The sequence below is a fragment of the Saccoglossus kowalevskii genome, chromosome 16, assembly GCF_978046115.1.
Source record: "Saccoglossus kowalevskii chromosome 16, keSacKowa6.1, whole genome shotgun sequence".
NCBI lineage: Eukaryota > Metazoa > Hemichordata > Enteropneusta > Harrimaniidae > Saccoglossus > Saccoglossus kowalevskii.
The window spans coordinates 23324716-23340816 of NC_140656.1; the positions used below are offsets into that span (position 1 = coordinate 23324716).

Consider the following 16101-nt stretch of genomic DNA (forward strand, 5'->3'; position numbering starts at 1 on the left):
AAGAGCAACCAGAATACACTCCACAATTCAAACTGAAATGAGAGATTTCCATTGAATAACACTGAAACGTTTTCGAATGATGTTTTTTGCGTATTGCGCTCGTTGATTGGCTGGTTTGATTCAAGTACCATTGAAATTTATAAATATTTGTAAAGACGAATTCATTCTTTAATAATAATGTGATGATATCGTGGAAGGCAGAAAATCGTTATTTTAATTCATAAAAAATTGTGAATACTGTTCATCAGCTTTTATTCAAATTTAAAAATTGATTTTCTCGAGACCTTGAAGTGGTCTCAGACTACTTTTATAGTAAAATGTATTATACCCGGACGCCCCTGTTCGAGAATAGACGACTTTCCCGGAAGTCGAAGATACGGCGTTTCGCATGTCGTTTTGGTATGTAACGTAAACTTGCATGGATGATATTATGCTCTTTGGTGCACCAATCGTTGTCACAAAAATAGGATTCCCTTCTATCGACTATCAGCAATCTGACATGTTTGTATTTTCAGCTATAACAAAGCAGGAGTAGTTTTGCACCCCAGTCTCGCTACTTCCGGGAAAGTGGTCTATGGCATCTGAATACAAACTGCCCTCTAGAGTTTGGGAACTACAAACAACAACAGAGAGGGCGAACTGCGTGATTAGGTTCGTTGGTAGGTTTCTCGGACGAGCTCAGAGTATTATATACCATATCTGTTAATCTTAAACTGTGATAAATATGAACCGACTAAAGTATTCCGGTATTCGTACGCTTAGTCGTATCAGAATGAAGAGTACTGCTGCCACTGTTCAAACGGAAAATACAACAATTGACGATCGAGCCAAAACATTGCCCTTCGCCAGAGCAAAAAGAGGTCCGTTTTTCCAAGCGGAAGCACAACTTGAAAATCAGTATTTGGGCGATGCTGCACTCAGAGCGTATCTGAAGCGGGTTGTCCCTGAAAAGGTGAGAATATCGATATGGTGATCACAGTAGCTAAGTTATTATTCCCCATTCGAACGCCAAAGTTCAAAACGCTCAATTTATAATTGTATAATTCGGTCTCCGTTCGTCCGTCTGTCAAATTTCTAGACGATCCGGCCCTGGTTTGTTGCGGCCCTGGTAAAAAAAAGACGTTCCGGCCCTGGTTTGGACGTTCTGGCCCCAAAACAGTCCGTCCGTCCGTCCAGAGTAGAAACTTTTATCCCAACTCAATTAGTTTGATAATTGGTATACATGTACCTTGGGTGGACCTCTAATTGTTTTGAGCATATATTTAGATTTTTTATAATGTTATCAAATATTTTTGTCATTTTTAGTAAAAATATGCTATTTTTCAACTTGTTCTTGAAATGTATATGTACATGTACGTTGGATGGCAGTCTATTTGATTGGATCAGATCATTTCATGACATAAGGGGAACTCTGTACTAATTCACAGACGTATCCTATACCAATCTTTTTCATCTATTATTATTAGATCAGTACAAACATTTCTGGTAGTTTCAGATGTCCGATAAAACATGTGTAAAAATAAATTCAAATTCTCCCAACATATTTAATGTTGCTAATGAAAACTGTCAATATAGTGATCGATGGCTTTAAAGATGACTATATTTCCTAATTGCAATAATGTAAAGTAATGGTAATCATTGTTCATTAATTAGAGTTCCTTACTGTAAAATACTTAACTTTACCTGGAATTAATTTTCATTGGATGTTTTGTATGGAATTTATTTTCACTGGTTTATGGCGAGTTGAATGTAAAATATAGGAAAAAAGGTATACTCAGTGGATTTTATTTTCACTGAATCACTCCTTCAGCAAAAATTAGTGAAAATTAATTCCAAGCGAAAATATTTCACAGTATGCAATATACGCTAGCAAATTACATGTACATTTGTTGCTGTGAAATGAATACAGGTATATGGTATAAACAGAATATCAAATTTGTGATACAATATCAGATTTATTAAAGGTGTCAGGCCTTGCTATTTAAAAATTGATTTCAATGTGTTGAAAAAAACGTTCTTATGTAGAATAAAAAACAAGAACGTTCAAAATTTTGCTCACCTTAAAAATCATGTCTGATGTGTATAGTAATTATTAGTAATTTTCATTTGTTGCGAGGCTTACTATACCAGAAAATCATATCTGATGTGTATAGTAATTATTAGTAATTTTTATTTGTTGCGAGGCTTACTATACCAGAAAATCATGTCTGATGTGTATGGTAATTATTAGTAATTTTTATTTGTTGTGAGGCTTACTATACCAGAAAATCATATCTGATGTGTATAGTAATTATTAGTAATTTTTATTTGTTGCGAGGCTTACTATACCAGAAAATCATGTCTGATGTGTATAGTAATTATTAGTAATTTTTATTTGTTGTGAGGCTTACTATACCAGAAAATCATATCTGATGTGTATAGTAATTATTAGTAATTTTTATTTGTTGCGAGGCTTACTATACCAGAAAATCATGTCTGATGTGTATAGTAATTATTAGTAATTTTTATTTGTTGCGAGGCTTACTATACCAGAAAATCATGTCTGATGTGTATAGTAATTATTAGTAATTTTTATTTGTTGCGAGGCTTACTATACCAGAAAATCATGTCTGATGTGTATAGTAATTATTAGTAATTTTTATTTGTTGTGAGGCTTACTATACCAGTTTAATCTTTTCACCACCAGTCTTTCCTGCCCAAATTTGTTTGCACTTTCGTCTTATTCTACAATATTTCTGGAAATGAACTTTAATTTTAGAGCCAACCATGTGAGCCAACAGACAAAGTTTGGATAAATTTTCAGTTTTTCTCAAAAAGTTTGGCTATGTTACTCCCAAACTTCTGAAGGGAAGTGCAGACTATAAACGGGACAATAAACGAGTACTGATGGTGAAAAGGTTAATAAATCAGATTTCCTCTATTCTATGCAGTCATTGAGATATACAATATAATTATGTATCTCTGCTTATGCATACTTTAGATTCTAGATCAGTTCAGTCCAGATCTAGAACGGTTTGGTCAACGTGTCGCCACCGACATCTATCAACTCGGAAGACAATGCGAACTGAATCAACCAACAGTACAACACTTTGATGCATGGGGGAACCGTATAGACGAACTGATAACATGCCCTGCATGGAAGCAATTACATGACATATCGGCTGACGAAGGTCTAGTAGCAATAGCGTATGAACGAGAACATGGACCATGGAGGTAAGAACATATGCATGCTTTTTGATTCAAGGAATAGCCTGATTGATACGACTAGTAATTACCAGTACTTGAAACTTAAATACTTCAATTCACATCATGTGAGAAAAAAACCTCACATATTTAAATATTGGTGATCTTTATAGGTGATGTGTTTGTATTATGGAAGCCAGTACTTTATTAATACCTTATTCTGTCGTTCTGACTGCAATATTATGTAATTTAAGCCACAGAACATACATGTGATGTAGTATCCTTAAGAACTTAATTATTTTTTTTTTTCAGTCGTTTGTATCAGATTGCAAAGCTCTATCTATTTTCGTCATCCTCTGGATTGTACACGTGTCCGTTGGCGATGACTGATGGTGCTGCTCAGGTTATTGACAGGATCCCAAAGGTAAATACGCAATCATATTCACTTTACAGCAAAATAGATGTAATATTCCTTCTAATCCAGAATGGCGAATAAATTATTGTCATTGAGATTATTTTTGGCAGGGGAATGTGGTTACAATGTTAAATAAAATTCTTCATCTTTTTAGTGTTGTTTCTCTGGTATATGCCAATGCTTTACTTTTACTGATTTCACATATTGAGACCCCTTGGTTTATCACCAGGAAAATATAGTAGATAACAAGCTCACTAATTCAACAACTAATTTAGTTTTGATTATAAGGAGATTAACTATGATTTGAATATTACTCTTCATTCTGTCACCACCAAGAGCTAGTAAAAAAAAACTAAAAATCCATATTGTTAATAAGTTTATGAGATTTTACAGAACTGGAGTATGCAAAATGTTTTGGTCAAGACCAAAGTTTTCAGCGAAGTAGTCAGCAAGTTTGCTAACTTACTGTTCAAGTACTCCCGAGACTTGATGTAATCAATAAACTCTGAGTCTATATTTCCCTGTGATACAATATTCATCTGTATTACCTCGATATGTAAATGAGGTCATTATTTAATCTAAATGAGGTGAATACACAGTAAATTTTTCTCAGGGACTCAATTTAAATAATATCAGGGATTCGATTGAGATGGCTGTACATATATTAATGTTTGAAGATTCATCGTCATTTGATATGCATAACAATTAGCAATGTAGTCTTCAGAGTTTATGCAAATGTTTTAATTTCCTCTGACAGAAATGAGAGAAGCAGTATGTGCATTTATTTTGTGTTTTATCGATAATTGTACCGTAAGTGTGGCTTTTGAACTGGAACCAGCATGACAGTATTCACATGAGTCCCATTCAAATGTGTGTTGTTGATCCTTAAAGCCATTCATGTGCAGTTACAGACTTATCCAACATTGAATTTGTAGAAAGAACAACATCCAGTGTTGATGGGCCGTGCTTATCCACGATTGACATCTCGAAATCCAGCCAAGTTTTGGACATCTGGACAATGGATGACAGAGAGGAAAGGTGGCTCCGATGTGGGTAAGGATGAATGACAAGATTGGGTGGCTCTGATGTGGGCAAGGATGAATGACAAGATAGGGTGGCTCTGATGTGGGTAAGGATGAATGACAAGATAGGGTGGCTCTGATGTGGGTAAGGATGAATGACAAGATTGGGTGGCTCTGACGTGGGTAAGGATGAATGACAAGATAGGGTGGCTCTGATGTGGGTAAGGATGGATGACAAGATTGGGTGGCTCTGATGTGGGTATGGAATGGATGACAAGATAGGGTGGCTCTGATGTGGGTAAGGATGAATGACAAGATAGGGTGGCTCTGATGTGGGTAAGGATGAATGACAAGATAGGGTGGCTCTGATGTGGGTAAGGATGAATGACAAGATTGGGTGGCTCTGATGTGGGTAAGGATGAATGACAAGATTGGGTGGCTCTGATGTGGGTATGGAATGGATGACAAGATAGGGTGGCTCTGATGTGGGTATGGAATGAATGACAAGATTGGGTGGCTCTGATGTGGGTAAGGATGGATGACAAGATAGGGTGGCTCTGATGTGGGTAAGGATGAATGACAAGATAGGGTGGCTCTGATGTGGGTAAGGATGGATGACAAGATAGGGTGGCTCTGATGTGGGTAAGGATGGATGACAAAATAGGGTGGCTCTGATGTGGGTAAGGATGGATGTCAAGATTGGGTGGCTCTGATGTGGGTAAGGATGGATGTCAAGATTGGGTGGCTCTGATGTGGGTAAGGATGGATGACAAGATAGGGTGGCTCTGATGTGGGTAAGGATGGATGGCAGAAAAGGTTGCTCTGATGTGGGTAAGGATGAATGACAAGATAGGGTGGCTCTGATGTGGGTAAGGATGGATGACAAGATAGGGTGGCTCTGATGTGGGTAAGGATGGATGACAAGATAGGGTGGCTCTGATGTGGGTAAGGATGAATGACAAGATAGGGTGGCTCTGATGTGGGTAAGGATGGATGACAAGATAGGGTGGCTCTGATGTGGGTAAGGATGGATGACAAGATAGGGTGGCTCTGATGTGGGTAAGGATGGATGAAAGATAGGGTGGCTCCGATGTGGGTATGGAATGGATGACAAGATAGGGTGGCTCTGATGTGGGTAACGATGGATGACAAGATTGGGTGGCTCTGATGTGGGTAAGGATGAATGACAAGATTGGGTGGCTCTGATGTGGGTAAGGATGGATGACAAGATAGGGTGGCTCTGATGTGGGTAAGGATGGATGACAAGATAGGGTGGCTCTGATGTGGGTAAGGATGGATGACAAGATAGGGTGGCCCTGATGTGGGTAAGGATGAATGACAAGATAGGGTGGCTCTGATGTGGGTAAGGATGGATGGCAGAAAGGGTGGCTCTGATGTGGGTAAGGATGGATGACAAGATAGGGTGGCTCTGATGTGGATAAGGATGAATGACAAGATAGGGTGGCTCTGATGTGGGTAAGGATGGATGACACGATAGGGTGGCTCTGATGTGGGTAAGGATGGATGACAAGATAGGGTGGCTCTGATGTGGGTAAGGATGGATGACAAGATAGGGTGGCTCTGATGTGGGTAAGGATGGATGACAAGATAGGGTGTCTCTGATGTGGGTAAGGATGAATGACAAGATTGGGTGGCTCTGATGTGGGTAAGGATGGATGACAAGATAGGGTGGCTCTGATGTGGGTAAGGATGGATGACAAGATAGGGTGGCTCTGATGTGGGTAAGGATGGATGACAAGATAGGGTGGCTCTGATGTGGGTAAGGATGGATGACAAGATTGGGTGGCTCTGATGTGGGTAAGGATGGATGACAAGATAGGGTGGCTCTGATGTGGGTAAGGATGGATGACAAGATAGGGTGGCTCTGATGTGGGTAAGGATGGATGACAAGATAGGGTGGCTCTGATGTGGGTAAGGATGGATGACAAGATAGGGTGGCTCTGATGTGGGTAAGGATGGATGACAAGATAGGGTGGCTCTGATGTGGGTAAGGATGAATGACAAGATTGGGTGGCTCTGATGTGGGTAAGGATGGATGACAAGATAGGGTGGCTCTGATGTGGGTAAGGATGGATGACAAGATAGGGTGGCTCTGATGTGGGTAAGGATGGATGACAAGATAGGGTGGCTCTGATGTGGGTAAGGATGAATGACAAGATAGGGTGGCTCTGATATGGGTAAGGATGGATGACAAGATAGGGTGGCTCTGATGTGGGTAAGGATGGATGACAAGATTGGGTGGCTCTGATGTGGGTAAGGATGGATGACAAGATAGGGTGGCTCTGATGTGGGTAAGGATGAATGACAAGATAGGGTGGCTCTGATGTGGGTAAGGATGAATGACAAGATAGGGTGGCTCTGATGTGGGTAAGGATGAATGACAAGATAGGGTGGCTCTGATGTGGGTAAGGATGAATGACAAGATAGGGTGGCTCTGATGTGGGTAAGGATGGATGACAAGATAGGGTGGCTCTGATGTGGGTAAGGATGGATGACAAGATTGGGTGGCTCTGATGTGGGTAAGAATGGATGGCAGAAAAGGGTGGCTCTGATGTGGGTATGGAATGGATGACGGGAAGGGTGGCTCTCTATGAAAAATTATATATTATAATTTTATTATAAATAATTTATATGAAAAATAACTTGCTCATAGACTTGCAGACAGTCTCTTGTGTTTTTGATGTTTTTTCAATAAAATATTATGTGAATGTATAAATGGCGAAAGACTGTGTAGATGCCCCCTTTTGACACTGGTGATGATTTTTATCAGCATGAGGTTTAGTGCATGATGCAATATTCCACAAATCAGTGTCAAGGTCAAAATTTTGAGTTTAGCGCAATAGGATTTCAATAGGGTTTGATAGGCGGAGCATGCTTATATAAAAAGTTTACATTCTTTCACGATGGTCGTTAATGCAGGCAAGCAATTGCTAGCACGCTAACAAAATAACCATTACATATTGTCGAGTACTCAGCAATGCATTTGAATTGTGTATGGGTCAAGTGTGGAAAAATCAGATAACCATAGAAGACTGTTCAGTATTCACCATTTATACTCTCACATAATATTTTATTTTAGGGAAAAATGCACAAAACAAGAAGAGACTATATGCAGGTCTACTTTCCACAGAGACACTAATTGCAAATATTGGTGTTTATGTTCTCTGTCAGAAATCTGTGCTTTTATCTTGTTTTAGCTGGAGGGACAGAGACTGTTGCCGTACCTCAAGATGATGGCACATACAAACTCTATGGATACAAGTGGTTCTCATCTGCTACTGATGCTGACATGACATTGACATTGGCGAGAATTATGGACGACAATGGGCAAACAGTAGAGGTAACATAATCATTGCATTTTTTTTTTTTTTTTAATTTATACTCATATTGAAGTATATATTGTAAATGATGGGGTACTTTTTGTTCTCAATTATTTCACAAATCTGGATTTTAAAAAAATTGTGCTTTATGGAATTGAATCGAAAAATATTAGGACAAGGTTCACAAAATATGTCACTGTACCACACAAAAGAATGATATTTCATTGTGCCATTGGATAATAGCTCCATGATTTTACAAACCAATGAACATTGTCATACGATTTTTTACCGACTTTCTCAAAAATTACGAGTAGGATTCTACCTTGAATTATTACTAACCAAACAATGTATTTTATACACGGCATATAATTCAATGTCGAACACAATTGATCTGATGACCACCACGCATTAACTTATTACGACACATCCACTTGTTGGCAAGCAGCCAAAAACAAATTTAGGCCAATATTAGACCAATATTTCTGATTGCAGTAGATAACAGGGAGCATACATTTTTCTTACTGGTTTGGGGGGGGGGGGGGTTTCTACCGTTAAAGTCCTAATATAAACCGCATACGTAATAGTAACCGCACCCCCAATTCCGGTTTCGGGGTTAAAGAGTTCTTAACAAAAATTGAAAACTTGAAAAGTACCTATTACTAACCGCACCCCCAATTCAACAAGACCGTGACTGACTTCATTGTTTCAACCAGCTGTTCAAAAACGGCATTGTTCCTAATCCTATTCATTTGTTTCGACAACATGCCTAAAAATATTCACACCTATTTATTGTTCAGCGGTGATAAGATGTCAGACAGGCAATGAAACTGCTTTTCTGGCGGCGACCTCTGTCAATACTCTTTCTGAATACGTCTGTGTTTCGTAAGTTTTAGACAATGAGCTTTTATCACCGTAAAAGTGTTGAATTATTCTTCAATGCTCAGTTTATCTTTCGAAAACAAATAATTTCTTGATTTAAAAAAAAATCATGCCGTTTTCCCATGGAAATCAAAGCCAAAAGATTGCACTACATTATTGGTAAATCTCTTCCGTGTTGCGTTCACCATGAGGTCCCTGAACTGTCATTAACATATTTAAATGAGCTATGTAATTTAGACACGTGGGCACCATCCAGCATTTTGATTGGTTAATTAAAGACTTGACCTATCCGGTCAATAATACGTCACGTGAGCATTCAAAAACATGGCGGATATCGTATTGGCTGTTTACATGTGACTGAAATCATTCGCTTACGGGGAAACTAAGTTGAATTTTACTTGCATTTCATAACAATTCAACGGATTTATTTTTCGTGCGTTATTGTAATTACTACTGAATAATAATCACCAATATCAACACTTCGAAAACAAGTAAGTTTATTCACTTGTGACCCGCAGCATGGCCGGATCAACCTACCGTTCTGTGATCATTTGCTACCAGTGCATTCGTGTTTTTATTTGAAACTTCTGTTAGAATATACTTTTCATTACCAAGAAAATAAAAAAAATAAATGCATATTACATTTAAAATACTGAGTATTTTTGTATCATGTGGAAATTTTTTTTGATTGACTGTAATTTTTCAACATTTCGTAACGCCTATTTTAGAACCAAAATAAGGCCTTTCACTCTTCCCCGACGCCTATTCAAGAGATTGTACGGTGTATTGTTTGTTTTGTGCTTGTGTTGTGGACAAAAAATGACCACCCCCATTTAGTGATTGCAATATGTACATAATAGAAACCGCACCCCAAACTTGAGCTTTTGATCCCAATTTTTAAATTGATACATTGTAATATAAACCGCAGTTTATAATAGGACTTTAACGGTAGTACAATTTTGGCAGCAAATAAATCACACATCCAAAAATTACAAGCAAGGTGAGAGATGTATGATACTGTGTATACCAACACAACTCTTTTGTAAAATTATATTTTACTTATTAGTTGGTTACTGTAGAATACTTTATTTCCACTTGGAATTTATTTTTGCTGAAGGGATGATTCCGTGGAAATAAAATCCAGCGGATATACTTTTTTTCCTATATTTCACATTAAACTCATCAAAAATCAGTGTAAATAAATTCCCTTCTAAACGCCGTAAAAGCCTTTTCAGCGAAAATTAATTCCAGCGAAAATAAAGTATTCCACAGTACTCAACTGAATTGTTGAGGTTACTGGATGTTCAGTCGTTTCAATAATCATACTGTGAATGCATTTATTATTCACTGGGCTTTAATTTCACTAATAAAATTAAATCTACATGAACATGTAAAATAACTTTAAAACTCATTGTTTCCTTGACCTATTCATGAAATTTAAAACACAGTGAATATGCTCAAAACATCAAAATAGGGAAATTAAATGTTAGTAAAAATAAATGGTTTTCAAGTATATGGTATCTGTCTCCCTCTGTACACATTTCACCTCTTCTATCCCAAATCATCTTCTTTGTGTTCTGATTATCTTTCCAGGGGTCAAAGGGCGTGTCACTATTCTACTTGGAGACTCGAAATGCTGATGGCAAATTAAATGGTATAGATATACAGAGACTGAAGAATAAACTTGGAACCCGACAATTACCAACGGCAGAGTTGTTATTGGACGGAACTACAGCACAACTGGTTGGTAAATTTTAATTACATTAATATTTTGTATTTATTTTATTTAACGCTACAATTTAAAATTGATTTACCGCGTATACCACCCCTGCTTTTAATTAATCTCATTTATCAACAGATATCACAGCCGGGTAGAGGGGTCGCCAGCATCTCTCATATGCTGACTATAACAAGGTTACATAATGCAATTGGTGCTGTTGCTGGAATGAGAAGGTAACCATTTATACTTCCTTGTGTTACTCATAGCTGTTGTCATGGAAACGTCTTTCCATCACCACGAGCAACTAAGTTTGGAAACTTTAGTATCACTATTTGATTTCATGGGATGAAAAACTAAAGATACTCTACATGAAATATTATTTGATTAAATATGATTTGAGTTCAATTTAAAAACTTTCCGCTGTAAATTTGATGGTTTCTATGTTGTATCATACATGGAACGTTTGTTTTAAGATTTGTTTTAATTGTTCTTAAAGTGTCGCATATCAAATGTCGCATTAACCTTTTTACCACCAGTTCCCTCTTCTTATCACAAATTCACAAAATAGTCCTGTTTATAGTCTGTACTTTCCTTCAGAAGATTGGCACAAAAATAGTCAAATTTTTTGAGTAAAAACTATTGACCTGACTTGAATGTTGGCTCCAAAATTAGGGTTCATTTCCAGAAATATTTAAGAACACAAAAAAATTATGTGAGAAAATCTGGAGGTGAAAAGTTTAAATATAGAAAATATTTTTATTGTATGGTGTACTAAAAACTTGATGAATGGTATAGAGTAGAATTTGCTTTTAAATTATCTCTCCATCAAGAAAATATAATATTATTTTTTAGGCTCATGATCATTAAAGTTTTATAAAATGTAAAATATAAAACAATAAGAAATATTAATTGAGTTACTTAGGAAAGTGTTCTCTCTTTGGAATACGACCCATATATGGTGTAGTGTTTGATGTATTTAAAATAAATCGTTGTTCATACGACTCTTTAATAATATACTAATCAATAACTGTATGTAATTCTTTTTCTGTTGATCTACTGGATCTGAGCATTCCAAGAGAAAAATGTATTTTGGTGAGTTAGAAAATTGGAAAGTTAGTTTAATATTTGATATGCAAGTTCAACGTTTTTAGAGTAACGTTGGAATATGATGTCATGTAACACACTCCAATTTCATTACTGGAATGTTTTACTGTAATCTGTCACAATCACCAAAGTTTATAATATATAAAACAAGTTGTACATAATAACTGAACAGCAAATGTAAAAAAAATTGTTTTAACAGTACTTTTATTTTTCACACACAGAATCTTAAATCTTGCACGAGATTATAGCAAGCGGCGAGTAGCGTTTGGTAAAATGATCGAAGACCATCCAGTTCACATGCAGACTATGGCACGAATGGAGGTGAGTCGTATGTATGATTCAATGCTATCTGTATGATCAATCAGCACAAATCCAAATTGATTTTTTTTTTTTTAATTTGGGAATTAAATTTGCATTTCCCATTGGCAGCAGATATTTATTAAAAAGTAAAACATAGAAAAAAATTTTGCACGATTACTGTAAACCTTTTCTCCAAGCTAAATAATATAATGAATTGATGTTATTCACGTGGACAAAATTTTGTGTGAGTTGCTGTGCGACTGTTGTAGGACTGCAGAGAAATTGTCACTGCTACGAAATTTCACGATTTACATTGAATGACATGCTGAATGTTCTGTCTGATGGTTCGAATACCATCTTTTTTATAATCAAAATCTGATGTAAAGCATTTTTCCACCATAGAATTGGTTTGCATTGAACACCTGTCTATTCCATCTAAACTTTGTATTACAACTGTTGCCACTGCTTCCACACAAACTTTGAATATTTTGTGCTTCCTAGGTTTGTTGAGTTTCAAATCAGGATTCAAAACTGTGTTATATGACAGGAAATCGGTGAGATATTCAATATTTTACACATGCAATTAAAAACAGTCTGGGGAGATGAAAATGGCGTTCCTGCCCACAATATTAAAAAAAAAAATATTTTTTATTTTCATTGAAGATGGAGACAAGAGCATCTCTGCTATTGTTGATGGAGAGTAGTCGACTATTGGGATTAGATGAATGTAACTTAGCAACAGACCACGAAAGATTACTACTGAGAATCCTAACACCAATTATGAAATTATACACAGCTAAACAGGTATACATGTATTTTTAAATTTCTTGGTATGGTAGTCTAGCCAGATGTAGTCGTTTTAGATATTTTCACTGGCAGGTGGCAAATTCAGACCCTGTCAACATTTTTGGACTTATAAAGAGACCCAACTCACTACGTTCAATTACCCACCATAGACTCCGGTCAGTCAAAATGACTATTTTGAACTGTAGGCATTAATTAGCGATTCTGCCAATGACGGAGAGATAGAATCTAGGTCAGGGGAAGTCCCATGAACCCAAGATTTTTTCCCTTACGTTACGAACCACGTGACGAAGGCCATATGGCGGCACCATTACGGCTGGATAATCACTCTTCTTTCTTCTCCGCATCGACGGGGATGAAGTTTAGTGGCTCTGCCTGGATCGTTTGCTTCTTTCTGTCCGGCGTTCTAGCAACATTCTAGCTGGTAGGATAAGTTTTTCTTGTCTTTTTACCTTGCCCGTATCATCAAAGCTGGAAGGGAAAGGTATATTAAGGGGAAAATTTTGTCCGGCGTTGTCGTTGTTGTCGTCGTCATTAATAATTGTTATTGTGTGCATAATAACTTTACTAATTCTATTCCAAACTTCATCAAACTTCGTCACCTTATTCATCAGTATAAAGTCTTCCCTGAGTTTGAACAACAGATGTCCTGTATGAAAATATCATGCAAAAATTGAGAAAATCTGATAAAATATTTTGACTGTTTCTACTTGACTGATCACTGGTGATACACATCAAAGGTCACTGATCTCAGTGGAAATATGCATTGTTGTATGTGTTCAATGAAGCAAATGATTTATCTTGTAATAATATCCTTGGTAATGTATCTCAGAATCCCATACTGGGGTTCAAAACCAACTCATGGAGAGATTGCACAGTCTGATGCACATTTGCAAACCTACCAAGAAAATCTTTACAGAAAACAAGATGTCAGAAAATCAATATAAGCACTCCTATGAACTGGGTGCCAAACTTTGATCAAGAACTGAAGCTAATAGAAAATCTGTTCAAAGTTATCGAATCAAAAACAATACATAAAAAATACATAAAAAGCAAAACATTTCATCCACATTTTAAAAAGAAAATTGTTCTAAAATATATGTATTCTGTATTTGACAAACAGTTCATTCGACAAATGAAAACTCACAGGAATATGTTTCAGCTATTAGAACAGAATGATAGAGTTTTTATACTGGTTTATACTGGTGTACAAACGCACTTCAAAGATTGCAGTGTTTGAAGATGTAGATTCTCAGGAGGCAACAGTACTGTTGACTTCTCCCTGCACTGGACACCAACTAACTATTTAAGTTGATTTGCATACAAAGCAGAGCTTGCAACATGATAGCTATTCATAAAGGGTGTTTTTTTTTACTTTTCATATAATACAGTAGTCACACAATGAGGCAGTTCATATTTGTCTCAGTGAATCATTAATTTTTGACAGACACCTGTATAAAATACTTGGACAAAAGCCAGCTAAGATTTTCTGTTATCTTGCATGTTTTATAAATCTATTCACGTCTAAATGCAGCACTTTTTTTTTGCGATGAGGCATTTGTTTTTATACTAAAATATCTGAATTACTTTGAATAAAGCTGGAAATTATGTCCCTTAAAATAATTAAACAAATAAGGCACCAATGTTTTTGTAAGATGTTTACATCTTTAAAGGACATTCGGTAGACTGATTCCCCACTGTTGGTTCAACCCCAAAACTTGTTTGTATTCAAAATTAATTATGACAATGCATATTTATATTGAAACAAACTATGATAAAGGGAATTATATTATATAACAAAGGGCAAGGTCACCAGAGTTCAACTATGTTTTTTTTGTCTCCTCGTTTTTCGAGTTGACTGTGCAGTAGTTATATTCAGAATTTACCAGCATAGAACCCGCATCCGATATGCTTTCTGCCGTGGCTGTGTGTGGGGTTTGGGGTTTTTGCCTTGAAGGCATGTTTTTTTCCCTGGAGTTCTGAGGCCTGAGATATTTTTTCAGAGCCATCAAAATCGCTGAGACTGACCATATCGCTCGTATTTTCACAGCAAGGTGGTGCGTCCAGTAAAAATCGCTTGTGAGTTGCGTGTTTGGCATGAGTGGAAAGTCCTCATGCTTGGCTACCGGTACCTCGTGTACCAAGACGTCGAGTAGGAGGCCCGATGTGGAGGTACCGATATTTTTTTTCCGGTCTCCCCCCGCTGATCAGAAGGCATCCACACACCGGCTACGACAAGGCTGTGCTCCTGGAGGTCTTTCCTCCTTTGGGGCCCGTTGCGGGTCCCTTTGTGGATCCTTCCTTGCATGGCATGGGTTTGCCTCCGAGTTGAGGGCTTTGGTCGAAGGACTGTCGGGGCAAATTGCGTCCCTGGCAGGCTGGGTAGATTAGACGCAGTCGAAGCGAGCTGTCTCCACTGCGGCCCGCCAGTGGGCAAGCAGGAAGAGACACGAAAGCATCGTTTGCATTCAAACACGTCTCTTCCGGGGAACCCCTCATTCCCAGCTGCGAGTGAGGCCGAGGCTCAGGCTAGTGGCACCAGGTCTCCTCTGGGGCCTCGGGCACTGAATGCGATGCTGGTAGCCAAGCCTCCGATTTCAGGTCAGGGCTTTTGGGTCAGGGTACACGTTGCACTATTTACCAATGTTGTTTCATCAAAATAATTAATAATTAGGAACACAAAATTTGAAAATATGCTACATATATGTATTAACCTACTGCACAATGCGCATCATCTACATATGCAACATATGAAAGGGGACAGTTCGCTCGCGTCAGATACAGCCGGTACAGTCCCTCAGAGTCTTCCATCTGTAACGTATCATTGATCCTAGTGATACGATGTAAATACCCCCATTCTTGATCCTAAGGCGACCACTTACGGTTGCTTCAATGCTTATGGGATCACGGGCGTCGGGATTCAAAGCAACCCCGTCGGCACGTCTCTCCCTGTCCGTCCGAGTGCGGCGCAGTACGCGCAAATGGTGTTGATGGGTGAACGTTGGTCAGCCATGGAGGAGGTAACGCTTAAGGCCCCAGGTGGGGTAAAATGCAACACTTTCCACTGGACCAAAAGCTACCCGGTCAGTGTGGTTTTGGGATCAGACCCCGAAGTGTGGGATGAGACCAAAGCACCCCCAACCGGATCTCAAGGCTCCTTCCCCAGACCCTGGTACCACGAATTTCCATTGGGCAAACCGGGTAAAGTGGGATGGCCGTGTTCCATGGGCATTCTCATCAGCTCAATCTGAGACGATCCATCACGCCCTGAAGGCAGAGTTGCTTGAGCGCATTATTGTGCGCGCCCAGTACTCTGAGACCTCAGAGACAGCA

The 16101-nt window shown here is 38.0% G+C and overlaps 1 protein-coding gene across 1 annotated transcript in view; it reads left to right on the forward strand.

Annotated features, from left to right (window-relative positions):
• Positions 1–623: 623 nt before the first annotated feature.
• Positions 624–16101, forward strand: part of LOC102804393 (acyl-CoA dehydrogenase family member 11-like) — a 29339-nt gene continuing 13861 nt past the window's right edge. Inside the window, exons 1-9 of the mRNA XM_085491244.1 lie at positions 624–952; positions 2981–3213; positions 3496–3607; positions 4534–4651; positions 7839–7981; positions 10434–10583; positions 10699–10793; positions 11886–11985; positions 12628–12768. Of these exons, the coding sequence (XP_085347370.1) occupies positions 725–952; positions 2981–3213; positions 3496–3607; positions 4534–4651; positions 7839–7981; positions 10434–10583; positions 10699–10793; positions 11886–11985; positions 12628–12768 (1320 nt within the window). The 5' untranslated portion in view covers positions 624–724. The remainder of the gene's footprint in view (positions 953–2980; positions 3214–3495; positions 3608–4533; positions 4652–7838; positions 7982–10433; positions 10584–10698; positions 10794–11885; positions 11986–12627; positions 12769–16101) is intronic.